This window comes from Thunnus maccoyii, chromosome 11, assembly GCF_910596095.1.
Source record: "Thunnus maccoyii chromosome 11, fThuMac1.1, whole genome shotgun sequence".
Lineage (NCBI taxonomy): Eukaryota > Metazoa > Chordata > Actinopteri > Scombriformes > Scombridae > Thunnus > Thunnus maccoyii.
In genome coordinates this window covers 25,307,891-25,330,394 of record NC_056543.1, presented here as the reverse complement: position 1 = coordinate 25,330,394, position 22,504 = coordinate 25,307,891, and the positions used below count along the sequence as shown (strand labels likewise).

General features: G+C 41.3%; 1 protein-coding gene across 3 annotated transcripts; it reads right to left on the bottom strand.

Moving 5' to 3' along the window:
• Window positions 1-437: 437 nt before the first annotated feature.
• On the bottom strand, window positions 438-18,116 carry ccdc80 (coiled-coil domain containing 80). Of its 3 annotated transcripts, none has more exons than XM_042427243.1 (10): window positions 16,458-18,111; window positions 16,095-16,292; window positions 14,764-15,248; window positions 14,107-14,454; window positions 12,726-12,882; window positions 9,578-9,714; window positions 7,998-8,149; window positions 7,144-7,247; window positions 2,016-2,099; window positions 438-1,389 (listed from the first exon to the last, which is right to left on the bottom strand). In XM_042427243.1, the coding sequence occupies exons 1-10, from the start codon at window positions 17,143-17,145 to the stop codon at window positions 1,067-1,069; spliced, it is 2,676 nt and encodes an 891-aa protein (XP_042283177.1). In that variant the 5' UTR covers window positions 17,146-18,111; the 3' UTR covers window positions 438-1,066. The 3 variants fall into 3 exon arrangements, with proteins under 3 accessions (XP_042283177.1, XP_042283178.1, XP_042283179.1); XM_042427244.1 differs by having other exon boundaries at window positions 14,764-15,245; XM_042427245.1 differs by lacking the exons at window positions 438-1,389; window positions 2,016-2,099; window positions 7,144-7,247; window positions 7,998-8,149 and adding an exon at window positions 8,172-8,711 and having other exon boundaries at window positions 16,458-18,116.
• Between the last annotated feature and the right edge of the window lie 4,388 nt (window positions 18,117-22,504).

Sequence of the window (22,504 nt, the reverse complement as noted above, 5' to 3'; positions counted from 1 at the left end):
ATATGCAAAGGTAGCTTCATCATCATCATATCAAATGAAAATTTCTAGATTTCATTCGCATCATTTTATGCACACTTAAGCTGTATTTGGAAATCCTGGAGTCAAATTCAAGTTCAGTGGATTTCAGCAATGCTTGGCTGCACATTTGCTTATAAAAATGGACCTGCTGACGGGTGGATGAGGTTGAGGAGGTTAAAAGCCAAAACCAATTATTTTTTATTTGTACTCTAGTACAACCCATATTTTTAGTGATACACAAAAGAGTGGTCTTGATTATAAAATGGCCACTGAAATATACTGTCGAGAAAAGTATTTCCAGTTATCATCTTGTTAGGCCACTAGGAGGCGACGTAGCTCAAATAATTCTTACACTGGGAAAGTTTACACTGAAACTCTGCTTGTGAGTATTGAAAGCAATTCGAAGACCAATACTGGTATTAAACAAATGTTTATTTGTCATATAGCACAATAGAGTATAAATAAGAAACTTTACAAAAGAGCAATAATGTGACAGCTTTTCATAAAATAATCGATAACTGTACCTGAAATGCAACAGATGTCCAATAAATACATATATGTCTTATTTTAGCCCATTATCTACAAAATAAAAAGGTCTGTGCTGATAACATGAAGATGACCTGGAAGGCAAGTGAAGGAGACAGATACTATGATGTGCAAAACACACTTTGTTTGAAGTTGGAACTGCAAAAAACAAAACAAAAACTAAGTACACAACAGATCCCTGAACCTCCAGGCTCCTCTACACATTTACTGACTAACCAGCTCTGATTAAAGCCTCTTGCAAATGACCGTTACTTGCAGCATACTATTCTATATATTTAAGAACTGGATAGGTGAAAGCAACAGTTTTGAGGCTTCCACTAAGTGCTACAAAACATTCAAGAACCTCACTTCATCTGAGCCAACTGCCTGTTGGAGGATGGGTAGAAAAGATGAAAAAAGGTTATGGGTCAAAGGAAGAGGACCGATAGCGCCAAGCACCAGCTGCAAGGCAGATGGAGGAGTTAGGTTGTGCAATCATGATTAGCACACACCCATAAACCTATTAGTAGCCATAGCCTTGGTGATAGCCATCCTGGTAACCGTGTTCGTAACCGTGCTGATGGTAGCCATAGCCACCGTACTCATCTTCAGGGCAGCGCATGCCAAGTGACTGCTGGATGGCCATCTCCTGTCTGCGTAGCTGCATAGAGTCTACCAGGTCGTAGATGATAGCCATGGACCACATGGGTGAAGGGTACCAGGACTTAACGTTGCCGTCCTTCCCGACCAGCAGCATGGAGAAGTACTCTGGGCTGACCTGGAAGTAGTTCCTCATGTCTTTCACCAGGGTGGCTGACAGTCCTTCACGCTCCACTGTAGCAGTTCCTGGATGGTGCAGATATTCAAGTTAGGAATGAAGTATTTAAGACAGAACTTCTACAGCAGAAAAAATGCACATGTTTTTCTTTGTAGAATCATTTGACATTTACTGTACCTCCACATGCTGAGCTCAAATGCCAAAAGCAGAAACCTAAACAACTTAAGCCCCCTGGAAACAGCTCTAGTTTTTACAGTCTTGCATAACTCCTGTTTATTTTTTCCTAAGTAAAGTCTGATAAAGAGTCCCCTGTCACAGCAGCACGCATGGTTACGCAGCTGTAAAATTGTATGGAGACTGTCCCTGTTAGTAACAAATCTTTGAGGTTCCTATGGGGACATGGTGGAATAGTAAGCAGACCTTTGAGCTCAGATTCTCTTTACCATATGGTGGAACAATGATGAGAACAGGGACACAGAAACACTGGCCTGTGCAGGGGGATTTCTGGATCGATTAGGATTCTGGTTTTGGGTAAGCAGGGGAGATCTGGGGTAAGATTTTGCTTGAGGAAAACTGGTAAACTGTAGGTATGGTCTTAGCAACTAGACAAGGACTATTAGGTGTGTGTCAGTGTGTGTTTGCCATAGACATGCCTGAAAAACATATACATTACTTTATATAAGAAAGTTCTTACCATTGATAGGATAGAGTTCCAACACTCCGCCCATATCCGTCGGCTCCGTGCCGACCAACTTCAGAATGGCGATGTGCCTCAGACCTATTTCACCATGGCAACAGAAACCACATTGACAACACAGATCAGAGAAAAGCAAATATCTTAGAAAGATACCAGTAAAAGTCACAACTCAAGGAACATTGCTGTGTTTGCAACATGCTGACCAACTGTTTCTTATCCATCAGTCCTTCTGCTGACTGATTTCACTGTGGCTGTTTATCATTGGAGCCATCTCAAGCAGTGGTTTCTAGATAAAGGGAGAACGGGGTGGTCCTGTGAGTTCAGCCAAAAAGCTGTTTCCTCTGAAGCGAGGAAACCCACATTAAACATAGGAGAATGCTGGCTTTACTTGGTGAGAGCCAAGTACTGGATACCAGGATCAAACCTCTCAGGCCTTCAGCCCAGTCAGCAGGACAGGCCTTTTTCTGGGACAGGGAGGGAGGGAACAACCCTGAGTGCCAATCCAGCCAAGAGCAACACATGAAGGGGAGAAAAATCCTCACAGACTTGGTCTGGAACTGCTGATAAGCAAGACGTGATTTTTCCCCAGTCACCTGACTCACTCATATGAATAAACAGACATTATATTATTGTACATTTACTGTGTGAGCTGTAACAGATAGCTTTGTTAATGGTTGATTAATAACTTCTTAAAGCTTTATAGATCAGTAAGGAGCCATTAATAAGAACATGTTTGTGGTTCCCTGGTTGAAAAGATACTTTTGGTGTTTTTTCCTCTTCCTGCCAAACCTGATTCATCTTTTTAACTCAGTCTTTAATTCAGAAGACTATTTGACCACTTACAGTACTTTTAAGAACAAAGCCACAGAGTATGAGGTGCCTTTCAATAATATAACTATTACAATTCCAGATTTCATTGATTTTTTTAAGGTAAGACGACAGTAGTTTTAGTAAAGAGTATGTTGACACCCCCTAAAAATCTTGTTTTTTCTGATCTCCTGTGGTTTATCTTGTCATCTTGCTGCACTGATATAAAGGTGTACTGCGGGACCCTGTGACATCACTGCTGGGTGTGGTTACAGGGGCAACAAAGCATGCTTTGATGCTGGGTGTGGTGGGGCGTAGTCAGGCTTAAAAGTTTCAACCAGAGAGATCAGTGCAACAGCAGCTTGGTGTTAAGTTACTCTTTAAAGAGAATTATTGATGTACTGACATCAAATGCAAATTTGGTGGTTTGTAATAAAGTAATAGAGAAAATATCATTACTAAAGGACATGAGAAACCCATGAAGGTTAAGTTCAGTAAAGAAAAAGTAAAGATTGAACTAAACAGACAAAGCAGGTTAGCTAAGAGGAGGGTAAACACAGACAAAAGTCAAAAGGATTTTGTTTTACAACTTTGCAACCTCAAAGTTCCCCTAACCATTTATAAACCCTTTAGTTACGGCTTCCTCTTTGAATTTTCCATTGGAAAGTGGAACTGTTAGATGTTAGCATTAAGCCAACAGTCTTACTCAGCGTGACTATTGAGTGCAGCAGTAGAATAAGTTGAAATGCTCAGCATATAAACAATATATAATTTAGGCTCAACATTTGGCACCAAGTAAAATCTTAAATCTAGTTGAATGTGTAGTCATTTCTTCTTGAATGGTAGTCAGTACAAGAGTCAAAGTCATAAATGTAACATATTCATCTACATTCCTGACTATAGTAAGCATTATGAGAAAGAAGCTCTAGGAAAAGAACTAAGGAGAAATATTAAGAAATCTTGAATTAATAGAAACAAGACTGGAACATCAGGTTCAAGTAGAGGAGTGTCTCCTGATGACAGCGTTTATTTGGTTTTACTGAGAAAGGGAGTTCATTGTGAGTTTACATTTATCTTACATAAATATGTCAGACACATCAGGTTGTTGAGATTTGTTAAGTTTAGATAAACGTCTCTTTTTGAGATATACAGAAATAATATTTAAGTAACTGTGGAAAAGTTGACTAACTGGCAGGCCAAAAAGACTGTTGTCAGTGATGCAAAAAGGGGCTTGTTAGCTCCAGACAGAAGAGAACAGCTCTTTGCCAGTTTTGTCATCTGGGATCCCTCTGCACACACACACACACACACACACACACACACACACACACACACACACACACACACACACACACACACACACACAAACACGCATACACACACACACATACAGTATGCACAAACATAGACATGTGCTGATAATATCTGGAAGGATGCAGCAAACAGACACATCGCTTGTAATCAACTTCTTCATGTGATTAATATATTCAGAGGTAGTCTGACTAATACTTTGGCCGGCAGTGTCAGGACACATGCTTGGGTACATTTAAGGTCACCATGAAAGTATTTAGTTGAAAAGTACATAGAAAAATGACTGGAAAGACAGAGGAAAGATTAGATTTTGTTCAGTTCTAATCACCCATAATACGCATCTAATGTAACTGTAGCATATAGTATAGTTTAATATGTGGATTGAACTACTGCTGTACTGTATTTGAGACGTTTTCATACAACTTAACATCCATTCTACTAATCTGAAATAATATAACACGAAGAGGATTCAATCTGTGGTCACTTAATGAAGGATTTTATGCTTGCTCCTTCAGGTAGGTCTTTTCTGGGAAGAGAAGCTTTTTGTTGTTGTTGTTTGTTTGTTCCTGGCTGCAGCAACAGGAAATTGTTTGGAGCACAGAGAGGGTAGTCAGCATGAGCAGACAGAGCCACTCTGGCTGAGCACACACAGAGAGGACAGAAAAGAGAAGCAGAAAATCCAAAGGAAAAGTCCTCGTACAACTGGCCACACTGATAAAATGACCACATATCAGCAAAAAGGCCCCACATATTAAAGGCACTTTTATAGTTATAATCTCAAAGATTTTCATTTAAATACATGTCTGTTAAGTCACTATCTATTGACCATATGGCTCACTGATGAAAGCTCTTGCATTTGCAGTATTATGATTATTACGAACCGGGTGTCGGTGACGACTTCCCCGCCAAGCATTCAAATCACAAATAGTGCAGTAAGTGACACGTTTTCCATCCCCCAGTGGTTGATTCGCTAGAGAGGGTAGGCGGACCTAACGCAACAGACTCGCTATTCAATTGTAGCGTGACGTCACACAGCGACACTGTTTGGATTCCTGGGAGTGAGGTCGTGTGAGGTAAAAAAACACACCTGCAATTACCACTTAACACTGTACGGTGCCACCAAAGAGAATGAAACGGAGATCTTCGAGATTTCCACTTTAAATGACACAAAAACATATTTATAAAAATGGCTTTGGTGGTATATAGCCATGTATATGGTTTCACTTTATTTGTAGATCATTCCAATACAATGCAGGAGATTGCAATTTCATTTGTGGTGCTCAAAAATATTGTATTGTAATGCCATTTATAGTATTGAATGATGCTCCCATTATTCAGTTTTACCTATAAACTACAGTGTGGAGGGCTGTCTTTGCCTGGGAACTATTTTAACAAAGGAACAAAAAGAAAATGGTCCACAGTGAAGTCTAGTTCTGTTGAGTTTTTCAAATCTAATCATTCTATGCTTTGAGCTCCACAGTGGCTATGATCAATATTTTTATATTAACAATGGATCACATGACTACGTTCATGTGCAAGGGGGCTGGTCTGTACTGATAAACCAACAGAGAATTATCACTCAATTCTTCCTCATCTCTGCTGAGCTTTGTCACATCTTTTAAAGGGGACCTATTATGATCTTCCATATTTTCTGTCATATATATAATGGTACAATGTCAGATGTTAATGTTAAATGTGGAAAATGTGTCAAATAATGAAGTAAATGTATGTAAAAGTAATCCATGTGAGCAAAAAGCTCAGGCTTCAGACTACTCTGAATACTAGGTTTCAAACATTTTTTTCTATTTTCAAGACAAGCTGATGTCAGCTCATGGCGGATTTATTTATATGGTCATCTGCTCCAGGCAGAGCTCCCACAAGTGCTGCAGTGTTAGTGCTGGAGTTCATTGCTCCGCTCCACTAACGTTGTGGCATTTTTCCATTGTTTTGGGGGTAGTCACGCCAAGCCATGACTCGGGTTGAGTTGGCACACTGTGTCTTTTTCCATTACACTACGTGGCAAAGTAAAAGTGACAAATAAATTGTTTAGCTGTTGGAGGTGTGCTGGTCGTCTGCAGCTCCTCATCAAACATCATCATCGCTACGGCTGTTTCTGCTTGTACTATTCCTCCCTGCATTATTTGTAACTGATCTGCTGAACAAAGAGCTCCAAATATCTCCAGAGCTTGTTGAGTCGACATTAGCACTGCTAATGAAGCTCTGCTAATTCAATGATGAACACATTTAATTTCCTATAAATTCTTCACAATAAAAGTCTCCCGTTATTTAGTAATTTAAAAGCTTTTAATATAAAGCAGAGAAAGACAGAAATGTTGAGTTTTCATTGGCGGTAACTTAAGGCAACTCTGATAGGGCTTTCCCTCAGCAAGTTCTGGAAAGTTGGCCAATCCGAACAAAGTGGGATCACTGGGAGGGGGGCCTTAAAGAGACAGGAGCTAAGACTGCCTTTTAGAGACAGACGCTGAACTGAGGGGCTGCATAAAGGGTGAGTATAAGACAAATAAGGAGTTTTTTGAACTGTGAATCTACTCTAGTCCCAGGATAAAAATATAGAGCTGGAAATGAACATAATAGGTCCCATTTAAATCATCGTTTTGGCTTTCTGGCTCACATCTTTATTGTTTTGGTTCAGTCTCACCACTCTCATAGCGTCATTTTTGGTCACAGCAGCGAGTAATGGGGCCAGATGCGAACATTGTGGTTCATGGTTCACAGCTGTTTTCCGCTGCCCCCAAATTGCCAAAAAAAATCAGTTATTGCAGGTTTAATGCACCTCCACTGCATTGGAATTGTCTCAAAACCTCTGCAACTGACACTCACTATATGGCTAAAGAAATGTAAATGTGAAAAAGAGTTGTCTTTTTTGTTGTTGTTGTTGCTGTTAATTTGGTGAACTGATCTTTAAAGTCACTTTTCTGACCTCAGGTTAATTTGCCACTCACAGACTGGTTAGAAAGTGACTGAAGGTTTATTTCAGGTGACTCACCTAGGTTGCAGGCCTGGCTGGTCAGGGCGTAGAGCTGCTGCTGATAGGCCCACTCCTCGTCGCTGGGGGCGGAGATGATGAACAGGCGACGTCTCCAGCGGAACCTACAATCACAGAAAATTTCAGCCTGGATTTAAGTGGCACTTTGGTGCAACAGTGAAAGCTTGGTACTAAGACAAGGAGTTTGTACTTGTACACTAACATATTCCAATACTATTACTGCCAGAGGGTGACAACCCCAAATTATGGTCAAAAACCTGCCAGATCTCTGCACTGTGATCCGGAGCTGGAATCTAGATCTCCATGGCAACAAAAGACAGCCTGTCTGGTTTAGACATCACGGGAAAATATGTGACTGCAGTGATTCAGCCTTGAGGAATGGCAGGGGTTTATGTTACTTTTAATATCTGTTGGACACACACAAAAGGGCTGCCACAATCTGACATATGCTGCTTATAAACGCTGTGAATTGCGGTCCACTGATTATTGAGCAAAGGAGCAGATGTTTGATGAAAGAGGAAACAGCCTGATGGGACCACCCAATATTTCCCCTGAAAAACACTTAACTAAGACATTATAATTGTTTGCTATGCATGTTCAAAGATACACTATATAATCAAAAGTATGTGGACACTGACTGCAAGCCACATCTTATTGGTTAACATCAGTGTCCAACCCCACAAATTTTCTTGTGGCTGAACGGGAGCAGCTGCAGCCAGTTTCCAAAGTCAGGTGGAAAAACCTCCCAGAAGAGTAGAGGCTGTTATAGCAGCATATTAATACCCATAGGTGTAAAATTTGAGCATCCACATACTTCTCACCATGTATTTGAAACTTTTTAGAAACAACCCTACCTGGAGAGGAAGTTCTCCAACGATCTGGGCTTGTCTTCTTTCTTACACTCGACGCCATCTCTCTTCTGCTGCTCCATTTCTCGGATGCGGGAGGAGAAAGTGTCGATGTAGTCGAATACAGCCTTCATTGCAATGGGAACCTCATAGGATTGCTGACAAAAAAACCCAACAAGAACCAGTCATACGATCCCCAAAGGTTGATTTGCAATGTGGTGAAACCACAGAATGAATATATCATAATGACTGCGGAGACAACTGACACAGAGGATATGAAAATAGAAATTCATTGCAACAGTGATGAAACTGTTTCCAGTAAAGTGATATTTGGGAACATGTTTGTAGATGTGGTGTGCCACATCTCTAGCGTTCTTGATAATAACTTCTGGGAAGGAGCACATACAGGGCACGTTGGTTAAACATAACACAGTATCGTATTTAATTTACGAAATGTTAAGCAATCTCAGTATGAACATCTAACACATGCAGTAAAATATATCCCAGCCACATACACACTCTCACACCTTCCTCAGGGTACACTGAATCTGCTGCACAGCTCGTCCAAACTCTTTCACACCTCCCTCCGCTGCGTTCTGTCTCATAGTCACACCCACATCCTCGGACGCTCACAGACTTCCCTGTCTCTGCCTCTGTCAGCAGAGGGGTGAACACTAGCCTCTTTGATGAATCTGTCCAAGAACAACCTGGCGATTTACCCTGGCACGTACACACACATACATACACACACAGCTGTTGGGCAAACGTCATGTTGTGTGAATTAAAACAGTGTTTTAGTGAAGGCAGCATGTCAGCAGTATGAGGACAGGCCAGTGGCAACGACTACCTTCAAAGAGTAAGGGAAGGTGAAAATGTTGGGCAGATGGGTGGTGGTGAACCTTTAAATGGAACGTGAAGACCAACAGGATGCGTAAAAAATTTCATATGAGTGAACCGAATTAAGCAGCACGACACAAAAAAGTATTTCAACCTTAAAGGGAAAGTGAGATTAAAATGTTCAGATTGTGCACCATGAAAGTGGGTCTTTAAGAGGACCTGAAGGCCAAGCTGAACATGCACCTCCTCCCCAAATAAGATTGGTCTGGTTTCACGGTGACCAAAACTACCTCATCAAGTCATAACATTTTCAAATTTATCACCACAAAGTTGCCTTAGAAACAGCTGACAAAAAGGAAACACCAGAGGAACACCCATGATATCGGAGTTTACAGTACGAGTTGTCACATCAACACATCTGTTACAGCTAAACAGTCAGTGATAACTATATCCATGAAACCTAAACAACAGTTTATACATGACTTCCAAAATTTACACCCTGCAGTGCCATTTCATTGATCTAGTTCAAGTGATATATTTCCCAGTGACTGATGGTCATCTGAGTGCAAATACTTTGTGAATATGACATGGTCACATGACCTTATGAATCGATGAGGGTTACATGAATGCTTCTTTAAACATCTGACCAGCGTACATTGAAGGTTGCAAAGGATGCATCAGTGGTTTCAGGCAAACAATTGGACAAGTTTTGTTGGGCTGTTAATTGTTCCAGAAATGCGAGTCCTTACCTTGACTCTCATGTCGGTGTCTGTGAGGACCATGTAGAAGTCATCATGCGTCATGCTAAACTCTTTCCTCAGCTCTGTGATCAGATCCTGGTTCACCAGGTCCTCCTGACGAAGACCTTTCATAGGCTTATCATTCTCTAGAGAAAGGAACAGACAGTGGTTATATACTGTGAGACATTTTACATGTTACTTCACACTTCTTTGAACATTTCTTGTGGGAAAAAAGACCTGCACTACGCAGCATATTCAGTAAAAACCAGTGAAGCCTGGAAATCCTGACAGCTGAATGGTTAAGGTGAATACCACAAAACTGCAATGTCCTTGGTTGTATTCCAGCCGGGGACCTGTTGCATGTAATATCCATCACTCTCTCCCCTCATTTCCTGTCTGTCTATTAAATAAAGGCATATTTGCCTTTATTTAATAGCAAAAAAATCTAACAAAACAGAAAAATGTTAAACTAAAACATAGGGCCATATGAGATATAAAAACTTCTGGCAGCTCTCTGTCAGATTTTGCTCTGACATTTTGCACCAAAGAAATTTAAATGAAAAATGTAAATCTGCCAACACTCATTGTTTGTGAGACTATAAACTGTAACATGGGACAAATAAAACCTCTTACATAACTGTTAGACTGTTGTATAACTGTCAGACTTCTTTACGTTTTTGACAATTGATGTACATTGTGATACGCTTTCCTATCAAATAAACTATGATAACACAAACACAATGTGAGTGTTCGGCTCTGAAACATTAGGAGTAAATGTGTTTCCATTGCTGAGCTCAAAACAATGTTCCTTTGAAAAATGTGTCTGACAAGACACTGAACTAGACCCTGCAGTGAAGCGCAGAATGGAAACACGCAGAGTGAATCAGGGGCAAACTCGACAAAGAGCAGCTTTTATTCCCTGAGATCTGGCTGGGTCGGATGCCTTAGAAATTTACTGTAGCTGGCATTTATACAGGCCAAAGCAAAAGCCTTTAATCACCACTCCCTCTGTGCATGTGTGCACAACACACACACAAACACGCACACAGACCACAGGACAGTGTTTTTTGGTGGTTCTTTCATCGACTCTGTGCTGACTGATGTGTATGAGCAATCAAATCAGGAAAAGCCCAGCACGTGTTGGAGACAGCAGACTCAGATATATAACAAACAAACTCAAATAAGTTCCACACGCATTCTTTTGACCGACCAATCAACTTAAAACTCAAACACTATGAGGTCACCCTAAACTGAGGGAGAGGCAACGCTCAAAGAACCAGTTGTTTGTATACAATATGTGCTCACACACACACACACACACACACACAGACACACACACCGACCCTCTGGCCGGTGAGTGGAACAAAAGTGTCAGCGTCCTGTCGCGGGTGGGGGCGGGTGACGTCGCCTCAGAACTTTTTCCAAAATTCCGTCTGGATAAAACCTCATTGTCATGAGTAGTGACAGACTCATAAAATTTTACAAAATGGTTTTGCATATCCTGACGTTAACACACATTAACCAAAGCCTCGGGTTTGAGACAGCTATAAAATGTCTCAAAATATGAGGGGGGTTGCCAAGCACCAGTGACACAGCATATGTCATAAAGACCGCAGTGGTTTTGTTCCTTTTGAACAAGCTGTAAGTAGTTTAATAAAAGGGAGTTTTTCAAAAGCTGTCATAATTTCACTGAGCTCTATGTGTGTGTGTGTGGTGTGTGTGTGTGATGAATTCACTGTCTCCAGCTTACACATCAGCTCCAGGGGAGGTAGACATACTGTGCCCCCTCATTTAGGATGATACACAAGGCAGGTATGTATTCTGACAGCAGTTCTCTTCCTCCCTTTCCCTGATGTGTGTGTGTTTGTGTGAACATTATGTTTCCAGTTCTTTAACAGCTGCTGAGCTCATCTCATAGGAAGACTGATACACTCCTATCTCATCACTAAAAACAGTATGATGATATAAAAAGTTATTTGAGTAATATAAAAATACTGTAAGGGTAAGACTGCAAACACCACAGGATTACATGCTAAATAAATTCCGACCACAGAGGCCAAGATTGAGAGAATCAAAAGTTTAGTATCACCTGCACAGAGCACTACACTATACTGTGGCTTTGGCAGTCAGTGTGCAGAACATTCAGAATGTTATACTTAGAGCAGAGATTGCTGCTGAAACCATTGAGTTTGACATCGTGCAACGACGGTCAAACAAGGACAGGACAGCAGACGTGGCAGGAGACACCTCTCTTGGCCTCCTTCTGCATATTGTGAACACTCGTATTACATTTTTCCCAGAACTTAGTTAGAAAACCAATAGTGATACATCATGTAGCAAAAATTAGGGGAGAATGAAATTTGGGTGAGCAACACTGCAAAAATGTCCATAAAATCATATTTTTCCAAAAACAAAGAAAATCTGGTATCAGGCTGAGAATATTACAGTTACACTTATTTGAAGCATTTTTCAAGGAAAACATCATGATATTTCGAAATAAGGCAGATTGCTTTCACTGAATTACAGGAACTGAATTGAATATTTTACATTGTAGGAAGATGACATAACACATTACACTGTCAATTTTGAGAGAGGAGAGAAGAGAAGAGAATAAAGTTAAGATAAAAACTAAGAAGGAGTAACGTTTTTAAAGACAAAAAACAAATGTCTTTACCAAATGTAGGAGCTCCTAAAAGCTATCTGGATATTCATTTAAGTCCCAACTAAAGTCTGATTTGTTATAACTACTGTATGGCAGTGACGGTTCCAATACTTGGTCACTCTACTATTTTATGATCGGTCAGTTGTTATATTAACACATTTTAATACTGTTGGAGGGTTTCACATTATAATATGTAAGATTTTTACAGGCTGAGAGAAGGAGAGCAAGGTAAAGCAAAGCCAAACTACAGTACATGTCTTCATCTACACGTTCCCTACAAGTCTGGTGAACATCCACTGAGATGAAAAAACTATTCAAAGTTGGTGCATGACTCAGCAACTGCAAGTACCAGTGAGTGATGCATTTGCCCAATCATGTGTAGGAAGAGTTAAGAGAATGACTAATCATCTCCTGCACAGCCTATTTGAGTTAATGCCAATTGAATGTAAGGAGAAGTGACATCATGTGCTGGCACTGTCTATGGGAGCTACTTACCCAGCTGGTAGTGGTCAATTTTCATGGTGGAGTTGATCAGGGAGCCAAAAATGGTGATGATGGAGACTTTCCTGATGGCCATTTCACACACAGACTCCAGGTACTCATCCCTCTGCTGAACATACATACTGTTCTCCTCACTGGGGGACGTAATCAGCTGGAGGAGGGGAGGAAAGTTATACGCAGTGAGACACACACAACCGCACACATACATGCATACACAGTGCGCTGCAGAGGTGGTGTTTACATTAACCTACAGGCGGAGGATGGGGCATATTTTCCCAGCCTGCCCACAGCACTGCTGTGATAAGAATCTATACTGGCTGCAAAACAGAGACACACAGTCTGTTAGCACACAGCTGTGCAGCCTGTCAGAAAGCTGGAGGATAGTTGCTCCATACTTTATGACCACTCATATTGAACAGCGCTTCAGTGTGATTTTACAGCAGCTGAACAACTGGATGATTTGACATCCCATTGCACAGAGGGGTTTACTGAGCTGTTGACCAGTAAATATCAATCAACAATGGATTACTTATCCAGATGTTGACATTTCTGGCTTTTAAAAGTAACTTTCCAGTCCTCTGTTTTGGAAAACAAAATCCCTCTCTTTGATTTTGAAATACACTGCGGTTCACCTCCTCTTGCTCCACATCTCCAACTATTCGGTTATGCTGGATTGTCCAAAACCCTCATTTCAAGCCAGTCAAATATAGGCAGTGTTAACATTTACGTATTTACAATTGTGAGTGTAAAATGGTTTTACCAGACATTCTGTTGGATCTCTGCTCTTAATTAGCTAGCTTACTGGTCTGGTATTGGTCTACTTTATGTCTCCTATTGTGAAAAGATAATTTCATGATATGACAGTACAAAAAGAGAGGTCTGCAGGTGGCGATAATAACTTCTATTTAGAACTTAAATGATGAATCTTCACTGAGAAAATTTGCTTTTCTCTGTCTTACGTGATAGTAAACTGAATATGTTTGGATTTTAAAGAGTTCACTGGACAAAACAAGTAATTTGAAGGTGTAACCTTGTGCTTCAGTAAATTCTATTGAACATTTTTACAATTTTCTGACATTTTATAAAACAAAAGAAATAACTGAATAATTAAGAGAATAACAAGCATATTAAAAGATAATGACAATAATTGTTAGCCTTACTTAGTGTTACTTCTATCAGTGGTGCAACAATTACAAATGGTTGAGAGGAAACTGGAAGATGTGTGCACTGGGAGCTGGACTGGGAGTTGGTTGCAATTTAATAAGGCTATTTTAGCAGTAATATTCCCTCTAGCTGAAGCCTGAAACATGAGATATGCTAGGTGAGAGACGGGGTGAGCCTCTTATGAACTGTGAGTGTTATGTCATGCTCTCACCAGCAGCCGCCTTCTGTTCTCAAAGTACTCCAGGAAGGAGGCCAGCGATCCCTTTGGAGGGGGCGTTGGCTTTTTAGTGGGCTTCGGGTAGTCATCTTTCTCAGCGTACTTTGATAGCTTCTTTCCATTTTTCTTCAACCCGTTCTTCCCCTCCTTCCCAGCCTTTCCTCCTCTCCTCTCTGCTTTCTTGCTTGCCTTGTCATTCTTTTTCTTCTTTTTGTCATGCTTGTCATGCTTGCCCTTGACCCTCTTGGTGGGACTGACGTCAGTGAAGATTTCCGCCTCCTCAGGGTCACTGACTGTTGGCTTGCTGGGCTCATACTTGTCTTCGTACTCATTAGTCAACACCTGCACAGATGGGATAGTTGGTAACTGTTATGTTAATCTATTTTTATTTTCATTATTCATATGACATGACAATGATTAGATATAGGATGCTCACATCATTCAAACATTAGGTTTTTTCCCAATTTTAAGATTCAGAAAAGATTCTTTCCTGGCAAAAAAAAATCCTCTACTACACAGGAAATAATGGCAACAGTAATTCATTTAACATAGCCAGCAAACACACTCTATTTGACACAAACCAAACACAGTAAACTCAATCATACACTCAATCAATATGTGTAACATTTTAGCTAAATTCCACCAGCTCACCTTCTCTCCTCCATTCTTCCTCTTGGTGGGTTTGATCCTCCGTGTGGCAGGTACCAGCCCGGCCTGCTTGCGGCTGTGTGGATCTCTGTTGTCCTTGTCAGTGTGGTTATCTCCAGCCGGGGTGGTTTTGGCTGGGTACCTCTCCCTCTCTCTGCGGTTGTAGTAGTAAGGATCAGCAGTGGTTCTAGGGGCCGGCAGCCACAGGGCTGTGGTGTGGGCCCTGGTTGGTGCCTGGGTGGTGGTAGTTGGTCGTTTTGTGGTAGTAGTGGTGGTTCTTCTTGTAGTGGGCTTGGTAGTTGTTGTTGTTGTCGCTTTGGTTGTGGTTGTTGTCGCTCTGGTTGTTGTGGTAGTCGTTGTGGACCGAGTTGTAGTTGTGGTAGGTCGTGTAGTTGTTGTTGTGGTGGTTGTGGCAGCTGTGGTTGTTGAGGTGTGTCCGGGCTTTCTTGGGATCTTCTTCCATGGTTTCCTTTCTACTGGTGTGTCTACTGTCCAAATATACACACACATAGAAAGAGCACACATGTTGGCAAAAAGTTTACTTCCACAACCTTCTGATTTTGTGAGCAGTTACCTTGAGACAATGGATTGTTACAACAACATTATGTTAGTCTAATAAAGTCTGACCTTTATATTTTTGAGCATTATATAGTGTGAGAACCACTATCCAACCACTGAATGTTTTATTTTTTGAAGCATTTACATGCTTAATCAATGTTGACTTTAATAATACATAATACCTACTGATAAAATCTCTTATTTTTTTGCATTTGTAAGGCTTCTGACCAAAACTTTAAAGGGTCACTTCACCCAAATTCTGATGTCTAGCCATACCGATAATTTAAGGTCGTTCAATATCTGTTTCTGAGATTTCTGCCTCCATTCTAAAACAATGGAGGTGAAAGAGATTTTGTTTGTGGAGCTGAAAGTATTTAAAAAAAGTTCATATAAAAATTTTCAACATCAACCTCTCTCTCCAGAGATCTGAACTCTGGATGACACACAAAACACGCTGCCAACAGTTTTCATTGGAACTTTCATTGGAATTTACAGCATGTTCTGCAGTTTATGCTGAATAATGGGGGGAAATTACTGTTTCTGAAAAGAAATTTGTTGTTGAATTTTTAAAAATGTGATTATTTATTGCTTTGGAAATACCAAACAAAATTACGTTCACCTCCATTGCACTGGGGGTGACGCCAGAAGTTTTACACAAATATTTCTCTATGATCTGCATGGCTGTATACCACTAGAGGTCAGACAGAACTTTGTTTGGTCATTTGTATTAAGAAACTGTAAGACAGTCTCTTAAATGGCAATTAGTTCCCTCTCACCTGTGAGTGTGCCCTCCTCCACCTGGCCCTCCACACCTGCTCCTTTGCACTTCTGGACGAAGCCTTTCTGGCGAAGCTTCTCCAGCCTCCTCATAGGCGACTGGTCAATCACCTCATACATGGCCTCCAGCCTCACAGGGTAGGGGTACCTCTCTTCCACCTGTAGGGTCTTCTTCAGCAGCACCATCCCAAACTTGCCTGCAGGTCAACACATCATTGACCAGATAATATATGAACAGTGTAAGGTATTCTGTAATATTTACATCAGAATGAGGAGCCCAGTGAGAGGTGTGTGACTGGCTGGCTACAGATGTGTCTGTGTGACAAGTGTCAGTGCTATCACCTGCAGGAAGTAAAACTTACCTTTCTCAAGTTTGAGGAAGCTCATGAGTCTGGGGATCAGTGCGGTGTCCAGCGGCTCCTCCATCACCTTGCCCTCTGTGGTGATCCTCCTCACCTTGCCCCCCATCTCGCCCTCCTGGTGAAACATGACAATCTGGTGGACGTGTCGCTCAGCGAGCTCGCAGTACACATCTGGTTTCAGTAGAGACATCATCATTCGGTAGTAGCCTTCTGACTCGTGAGGTGCCGAGATCACAAGGACCCGGTTCTTCCCTGCAAAACTCGCCAGCAGATTAGGTGACCCGGCGCCGCCGGGCATCCGGGCAATCCTGGCTCTCGCTCCTGGAGTGCCTTCATCCTGCAGCATGCCCGACTGACGGGGCAGGCCAATCTGCCTAGCCGCCCCTCTCCTTATCACCAGACCCATACCTCCTGTTCTCCTGCCCTGCTTAGTCCCTGCAACTGGGGTACCCTCATCAGCCTGAACATCTTCCCCCCTTTTGTAACTGTGCACCGAGATTGCCGAACCAAATCCAGGGCGCACACGCCCGGCGAGGCGCTCCTTGTCCGTTGCGCCCAGCTGAGAACGCCCAGTTCTCCTTCCTAATCGGTGCAATTGCAGACGCCTGAGGTAAGTCTGTTTGTCGGCGTCGCCTGTGCAGGTCAGCAGATAAATCAGAGCTAAACTAAGTAGAAAAGCCCTCCACATTTTGGCGAGATGTCAGATAAAGTAGGCTAAACACTCACCGAGGGAAAGAAAAAGATCCAGTGGTGGACCCGTGATCCTTACGCGTCTTTAGAGCATTTGAGGTTGTTAATCAATTAATTCCAGATGAAGACAAGGGTAGGTACAGGATCGGCACATAATAGTCTGCCAGTGATGTTTCAGAGCATGCTCTCTGCTGACGAAAACCACCTCACTGCTCTGTTTTTGCGAATAAGAGAAGAATTAGTCGTGCGTAAACAGTTATACCCAGAATTTCATCTCGGACCACTTCCGTTTTCAAGTATAATCCCAGGAAGATTAGGAGTATATAGCATCTCTGTTATACAAACATCCAAAATTCTGAAATAAATCCTCAATCACCGGACAAAATGAATGAAGTCTTTCGGCGAAAAGTTTTGGACCACGTCACATCTCCAAAATACACTCTTACGCTTTCACTCTATTAACTTATTAACCTATCAAATTAATCCTCGGGCGGTTTTTATTTCCAACACACTGTAAGGAGATCGTCTGGGTGCACGAAGGAGGAACCTCCGACAAAATGCAAGAAATGTGAGCAGGCTGACTCTGAGCTGCACTGGAAACCTGCGCTGAGTCTGTGCAGGAAAAAAGCGTGCTTCTTCCCAGGTTCTCCTTGGCAAAACGGAGCCGTGGAGGCTTTCCCAGAAATGTCCACACAAACCTCAGCCTCCGGACTCTTGGCGACGCAATGGCAGGACCTGCCCTGGGACTGTCGGTTGCCAGTTCAGCTTGCAACACCCCTTTCAAAATGCCTTTGTGCCAAACTTTCTGTCCCTGCGCTCAGATGGTTTTAAGTTTCACTGAAGCGCAAACATTTTAGCTGACTAAAAGTAAACTGGTAACTCTTTATAATACGGTAAATCTCAAAATATGTCAGAAAAGTTAAACATTTTGCCCCCCTGCTGGCCAGATTACCGGGAAGAGAAATGACCATAATCAGACTCAGTGTCAAGTTCCTCCTTTAAAGCCAACAGAGAAACGCCCCGCGTCCCATGCCTTTGATATGCTCCAAGTGGACCATATTTTCCCCTCTACCTCCTGAAAGCTGCAGCCGCTTATTGTAGTGCACAGAAACTGTAACAAAACAGATCATTTAGAGGGAAATACAGTGCTGTTGTATATTTAAACTCAGAGGCTGACCATCCATTTACTGTTTCCCTAACTGTTTATATGAGAAAAAAATGAATGTAGTCTTTACATGCTTATGGCCAAAATAAAATCATTGTAATGACTATCTTTGCTCTTTTATGGTGGCTTTTTTAGCCCAAATCAGACGTTCTCCGTTTCCTCTGAGAAAGTTCCCCAGTTTAGTTTGTAATTAGGGCCTAAGTAAAGAAAGTAAACCGCCAGACCACATCCACTCTCACTGCAAATGCAAAATACTATACAGTATATGCCACAGCTACTGCAGTTAAACTGTTATATATCTAAATGAACAAAGTTTTCCTCCTATCTCTGCCTGTGCTAAATATATTATGTAATGCAATGACCATATGGCATACTTTTATATAACAGTTTCATCACCTGTATTTATTCTTCTCTTCTTTTCTCCCAAAGCGTTACAGCTCACATTTGTCAGTGTTGAGGTGCAATACTGGTCTGAAGCAGCTGGAAATAATAGACAGTTCTGCTCAACCTTTGGCAAAATGATGCTAAAAAATGATGATCAAAAGTCTCATAGACGGCTCTCAGCAGTGAATCAGAACCATCATCTTCCAGTTAGACTGCCTCAACCCAAATACATTTCATGAACAAAACAATCACCAACTGACCACATATGCTTTTTTTGCCCTCTCATCTCCAACAGGAACAAGAGGATGTAAGTTGTGTATTTATAGCAACACGTTGGAAGTCAACAAACACTACAAGCTACCAAGCCGTGTCTAGAAAACAATAGACACTACTCAGTTGGTATCAGAGTTACATGCAGGTTCCCCCAGACAGTGAAACTACCACTGAATACTGATATTTTTTTGGATGATGTGCCTCAAGCATCCTGTGTTCCTCCTGATGTCAGCAGATATGAACAGCTGCAGGACAGAGAGTGATTGCTCATGTGATATCAATTTATTTGGGTTAAGAGACAACAATAAGACAGAGGTTGTGTTCTGGCATTGGCGGCTTGACCTTGGCTATATTCAATCTGTCACTCTGGTACCTCATTGTGCTGCCAGCAGTACACAGAGCACTGATTTCTGCCGGTGTCCTATTCTAGTCGACAGAAATCTTCACGGTTTTACTCCGTAATTATATTCTCTATATGCTAAATTACTGTATTCTTCTGCCCACTACACAGACTGTCCACTCTGAATATGCCGGAACGCAAGTCGTTCTCAGGACTGCCAGCTGAACCATGTATTTTACTTCCATCTGGATAGTTGGTTATTACAGACCTGTATTAAACTCAGACAGACCAGTAAAGTTAAGTTATATACAGTAATTCTTTCACATTTATATGCAAGCACAAATTCACTACATTGAACATGAGGTGAGCAGATGTGCCAGCCATAGTGGTTTTAGATTTCTCTTTTAAAACATATGTTGCATGTGGTGTTCACATGTGCGACAGATACTGACCCACTGACCCCAACATCCAACATTCAGCATCCAGCAGATCTGATAAATGATAGGTGTTTATTCATTTTCTGAGGTTGATGACATGATTTCTTAACAGGTAACAGGTCATGAAAGGTGCACCTACTGTACATCTCTATATCTTCATTTTTCATCCGCAAATAATGTCTGTTTGTCATTAAATGTCTGACACTGTTACAGAAACATACTCTAACAGGTTTTGACAATGTTTCACACTGGAAAAGTGACAAACTTAAGTATATTTGGTGAACACTATTGTCCCAAAATGCAAAATGGAAATGGTAGAGCTACTTACAGCTGGAAGAAATTCTGAATAATAATGCAACAATAATGTTGCAAATGGTGGCGAGACAGCTCCAGGAGGATCTTGGAAAACATACACAAAAATTCAAAAATTGTTAAAGTAAATTAACTTCATGTACTAAATTCAAAAATAGTAGACTATGAAAATGTGTATACAGTACAAACTGTATGGTATTAATTTGTATGATGGAAGCAGGGCGCAGCTCAGTACTGAGTCTTCTTCTGTAAACTTTGCTTTAGAAAGAACATTTTGGCTTTCCTGCACCACCCTTCTCCTGTTCAAATCAAACTCTTCACAAAGTCTGACATCCCACACAAAGTTCACAGCCATCTGGGCCTCACATGTTCTGTTCAAAGACTTTTTTGGTGAGTGTAACACATCTAAAACTGGACTGACAGTCTCTCTGAGATTTAGGGCTGAAAAGATCCTGATAATTCTCATGTGCCCCATAAAACAGCGGTGTGTGGATGAATGGCAGGCTGCTACACTGATAATTTTAAGGTGGTCAAGAATCAGAGGATGTGGCCACACTTCCAGTTTCCATGTGGCCCACTTTCAAATGAAAGAATGTCTATTTGTCATTAACGTGACACAGTTGCAGACACATGTGAAGTATAGCGTATTTTTCAGGTTTCGGCTCAAGATATCAACCATCACTTCAAGCTGAGAAGAAAATCTGCTCATCACTGTTTGATATTCACAAATCTTGCACATCCACTCTGCTACAGACCAACCTGGTGGAAATACGAGACGTTGTTTGGGAAACACTGTCTCACTCCACAGTGACATCCTGACCCTAATGAATTTTTGTTGACGCAGTATGTCCAGTCTAGGGCTGCATTCATAAACACAATGACCTTTGACCTTGGCCCGTGACCTTTGAACTCTCTGTCTGTTTTATCAGCCCGCTGACAGTTCAGTGGGAGGGAAACCTGTCACATGTTACACACATTTACATGACACATGAGTGCACACACACAAATGTGCATTTTCATAGGAGGGATCCTTTAAAAGATGATTGCTGCGTTCCTTGACTCCCACATTTCAACCCTTTAAGCAACTGCAATAACAGACACACTGAGAATATTAGATGGAATATTTTATTGACACAATGTTATTTACAGGCTATAAGCAGACATCTGTAGCTGTATGAACAGGTGACCAAAACTGCAGACCAAAATATTATACACAAAAATATATATTTGAAAAGCTGATTAAAGAGATCAAGAAGCGTCCTTTAAGTGGTATCTTTAATTGGTACCAACATGCTTCTGAAGCAGACTCCTTGACCACATCCACCCACAACGTTTTCAGCTTGGAAGCACATGAAAGAGAGGACCTGGATTAGAAATAAAAGGGCGTTGCTTTCATGGGACTGAAATAACCTAACGATTCTCATATGTCATCATTTAGTGGAGCTCAGCAGAACTGGAACATAAAAACTATTTGGCTGAGAAACGTGCAGAGGTTAATACAAGTCAGACACCGAGTGGATCAAGGAGGAGTTGCCTTGTTCTTTTTTCCTCATATCCTTGATCCTCTGTCTCATGCTGTCACTTTCTACCGCCCTCTTTCTCACCCTCACTTCATTGTTCTTTTCAGGGTTGTGTCCTCCATGTAGATGTGCGCTACTGTTTTTTTTCCACTTCAACAGAACATGACTTCACATGTGAAAACACAGAGCAGCTGTGAAAGTATGTGAGCGTGCATGCATGTGTATATATGTGTGTGTGTGTGTGTGTGTGTGTTTGTGTGTGTGTGTGTGTGTGTGTGTGTGTGTTGGTTGCTCCTGGGTGTGGACCTTAATCCTAACCACAAGTGTTTTGCTGAGACTGGAGACCCCATCCACACCGGTTGTGCACACCTTGTGCAAACAAAATGAAAACCCACTGGAAAGTAAAGGACTGATTTATTGTATTTCTCTTGCATTTTAACATTTTATGTGGCAATACAGATGGAAAGAAAAAAATTAGGGCACAAACCATGAAAAATACCTGAAGTTTTAAACAGAAAAACAACAAATGCTGCACATCAGGTCATAGCAACAAAATATTCTAATTATGTAATTAGAACCATAACAAAACATGAGTATTGCTTATGGATGTGTTAGCATTTTACGTCAGAGATTAGCTGAAGTTGAGTTATAAACAAACTGAACTGCACTTTGGTTTCACTGTCTATTTACTGAATTGCTGAAAATATCACAGCTGTGGACAGTGATTCAGAGGTTTGGAACCAGACTAAAGCTAATGAACTACGTGTGTATTCTTGAAGCACTACCTGTTGATAATCTGTTTATAAAAACACAGAAGCCTCCTTATAAGTACGTTTACATATTTTGCCTCTTATGCCATTTTTTGAAAAGGATAAAGTACATTTTTGGGCCTTCATAGGACTTTTTAAAGCTGCCCAATGTACGAG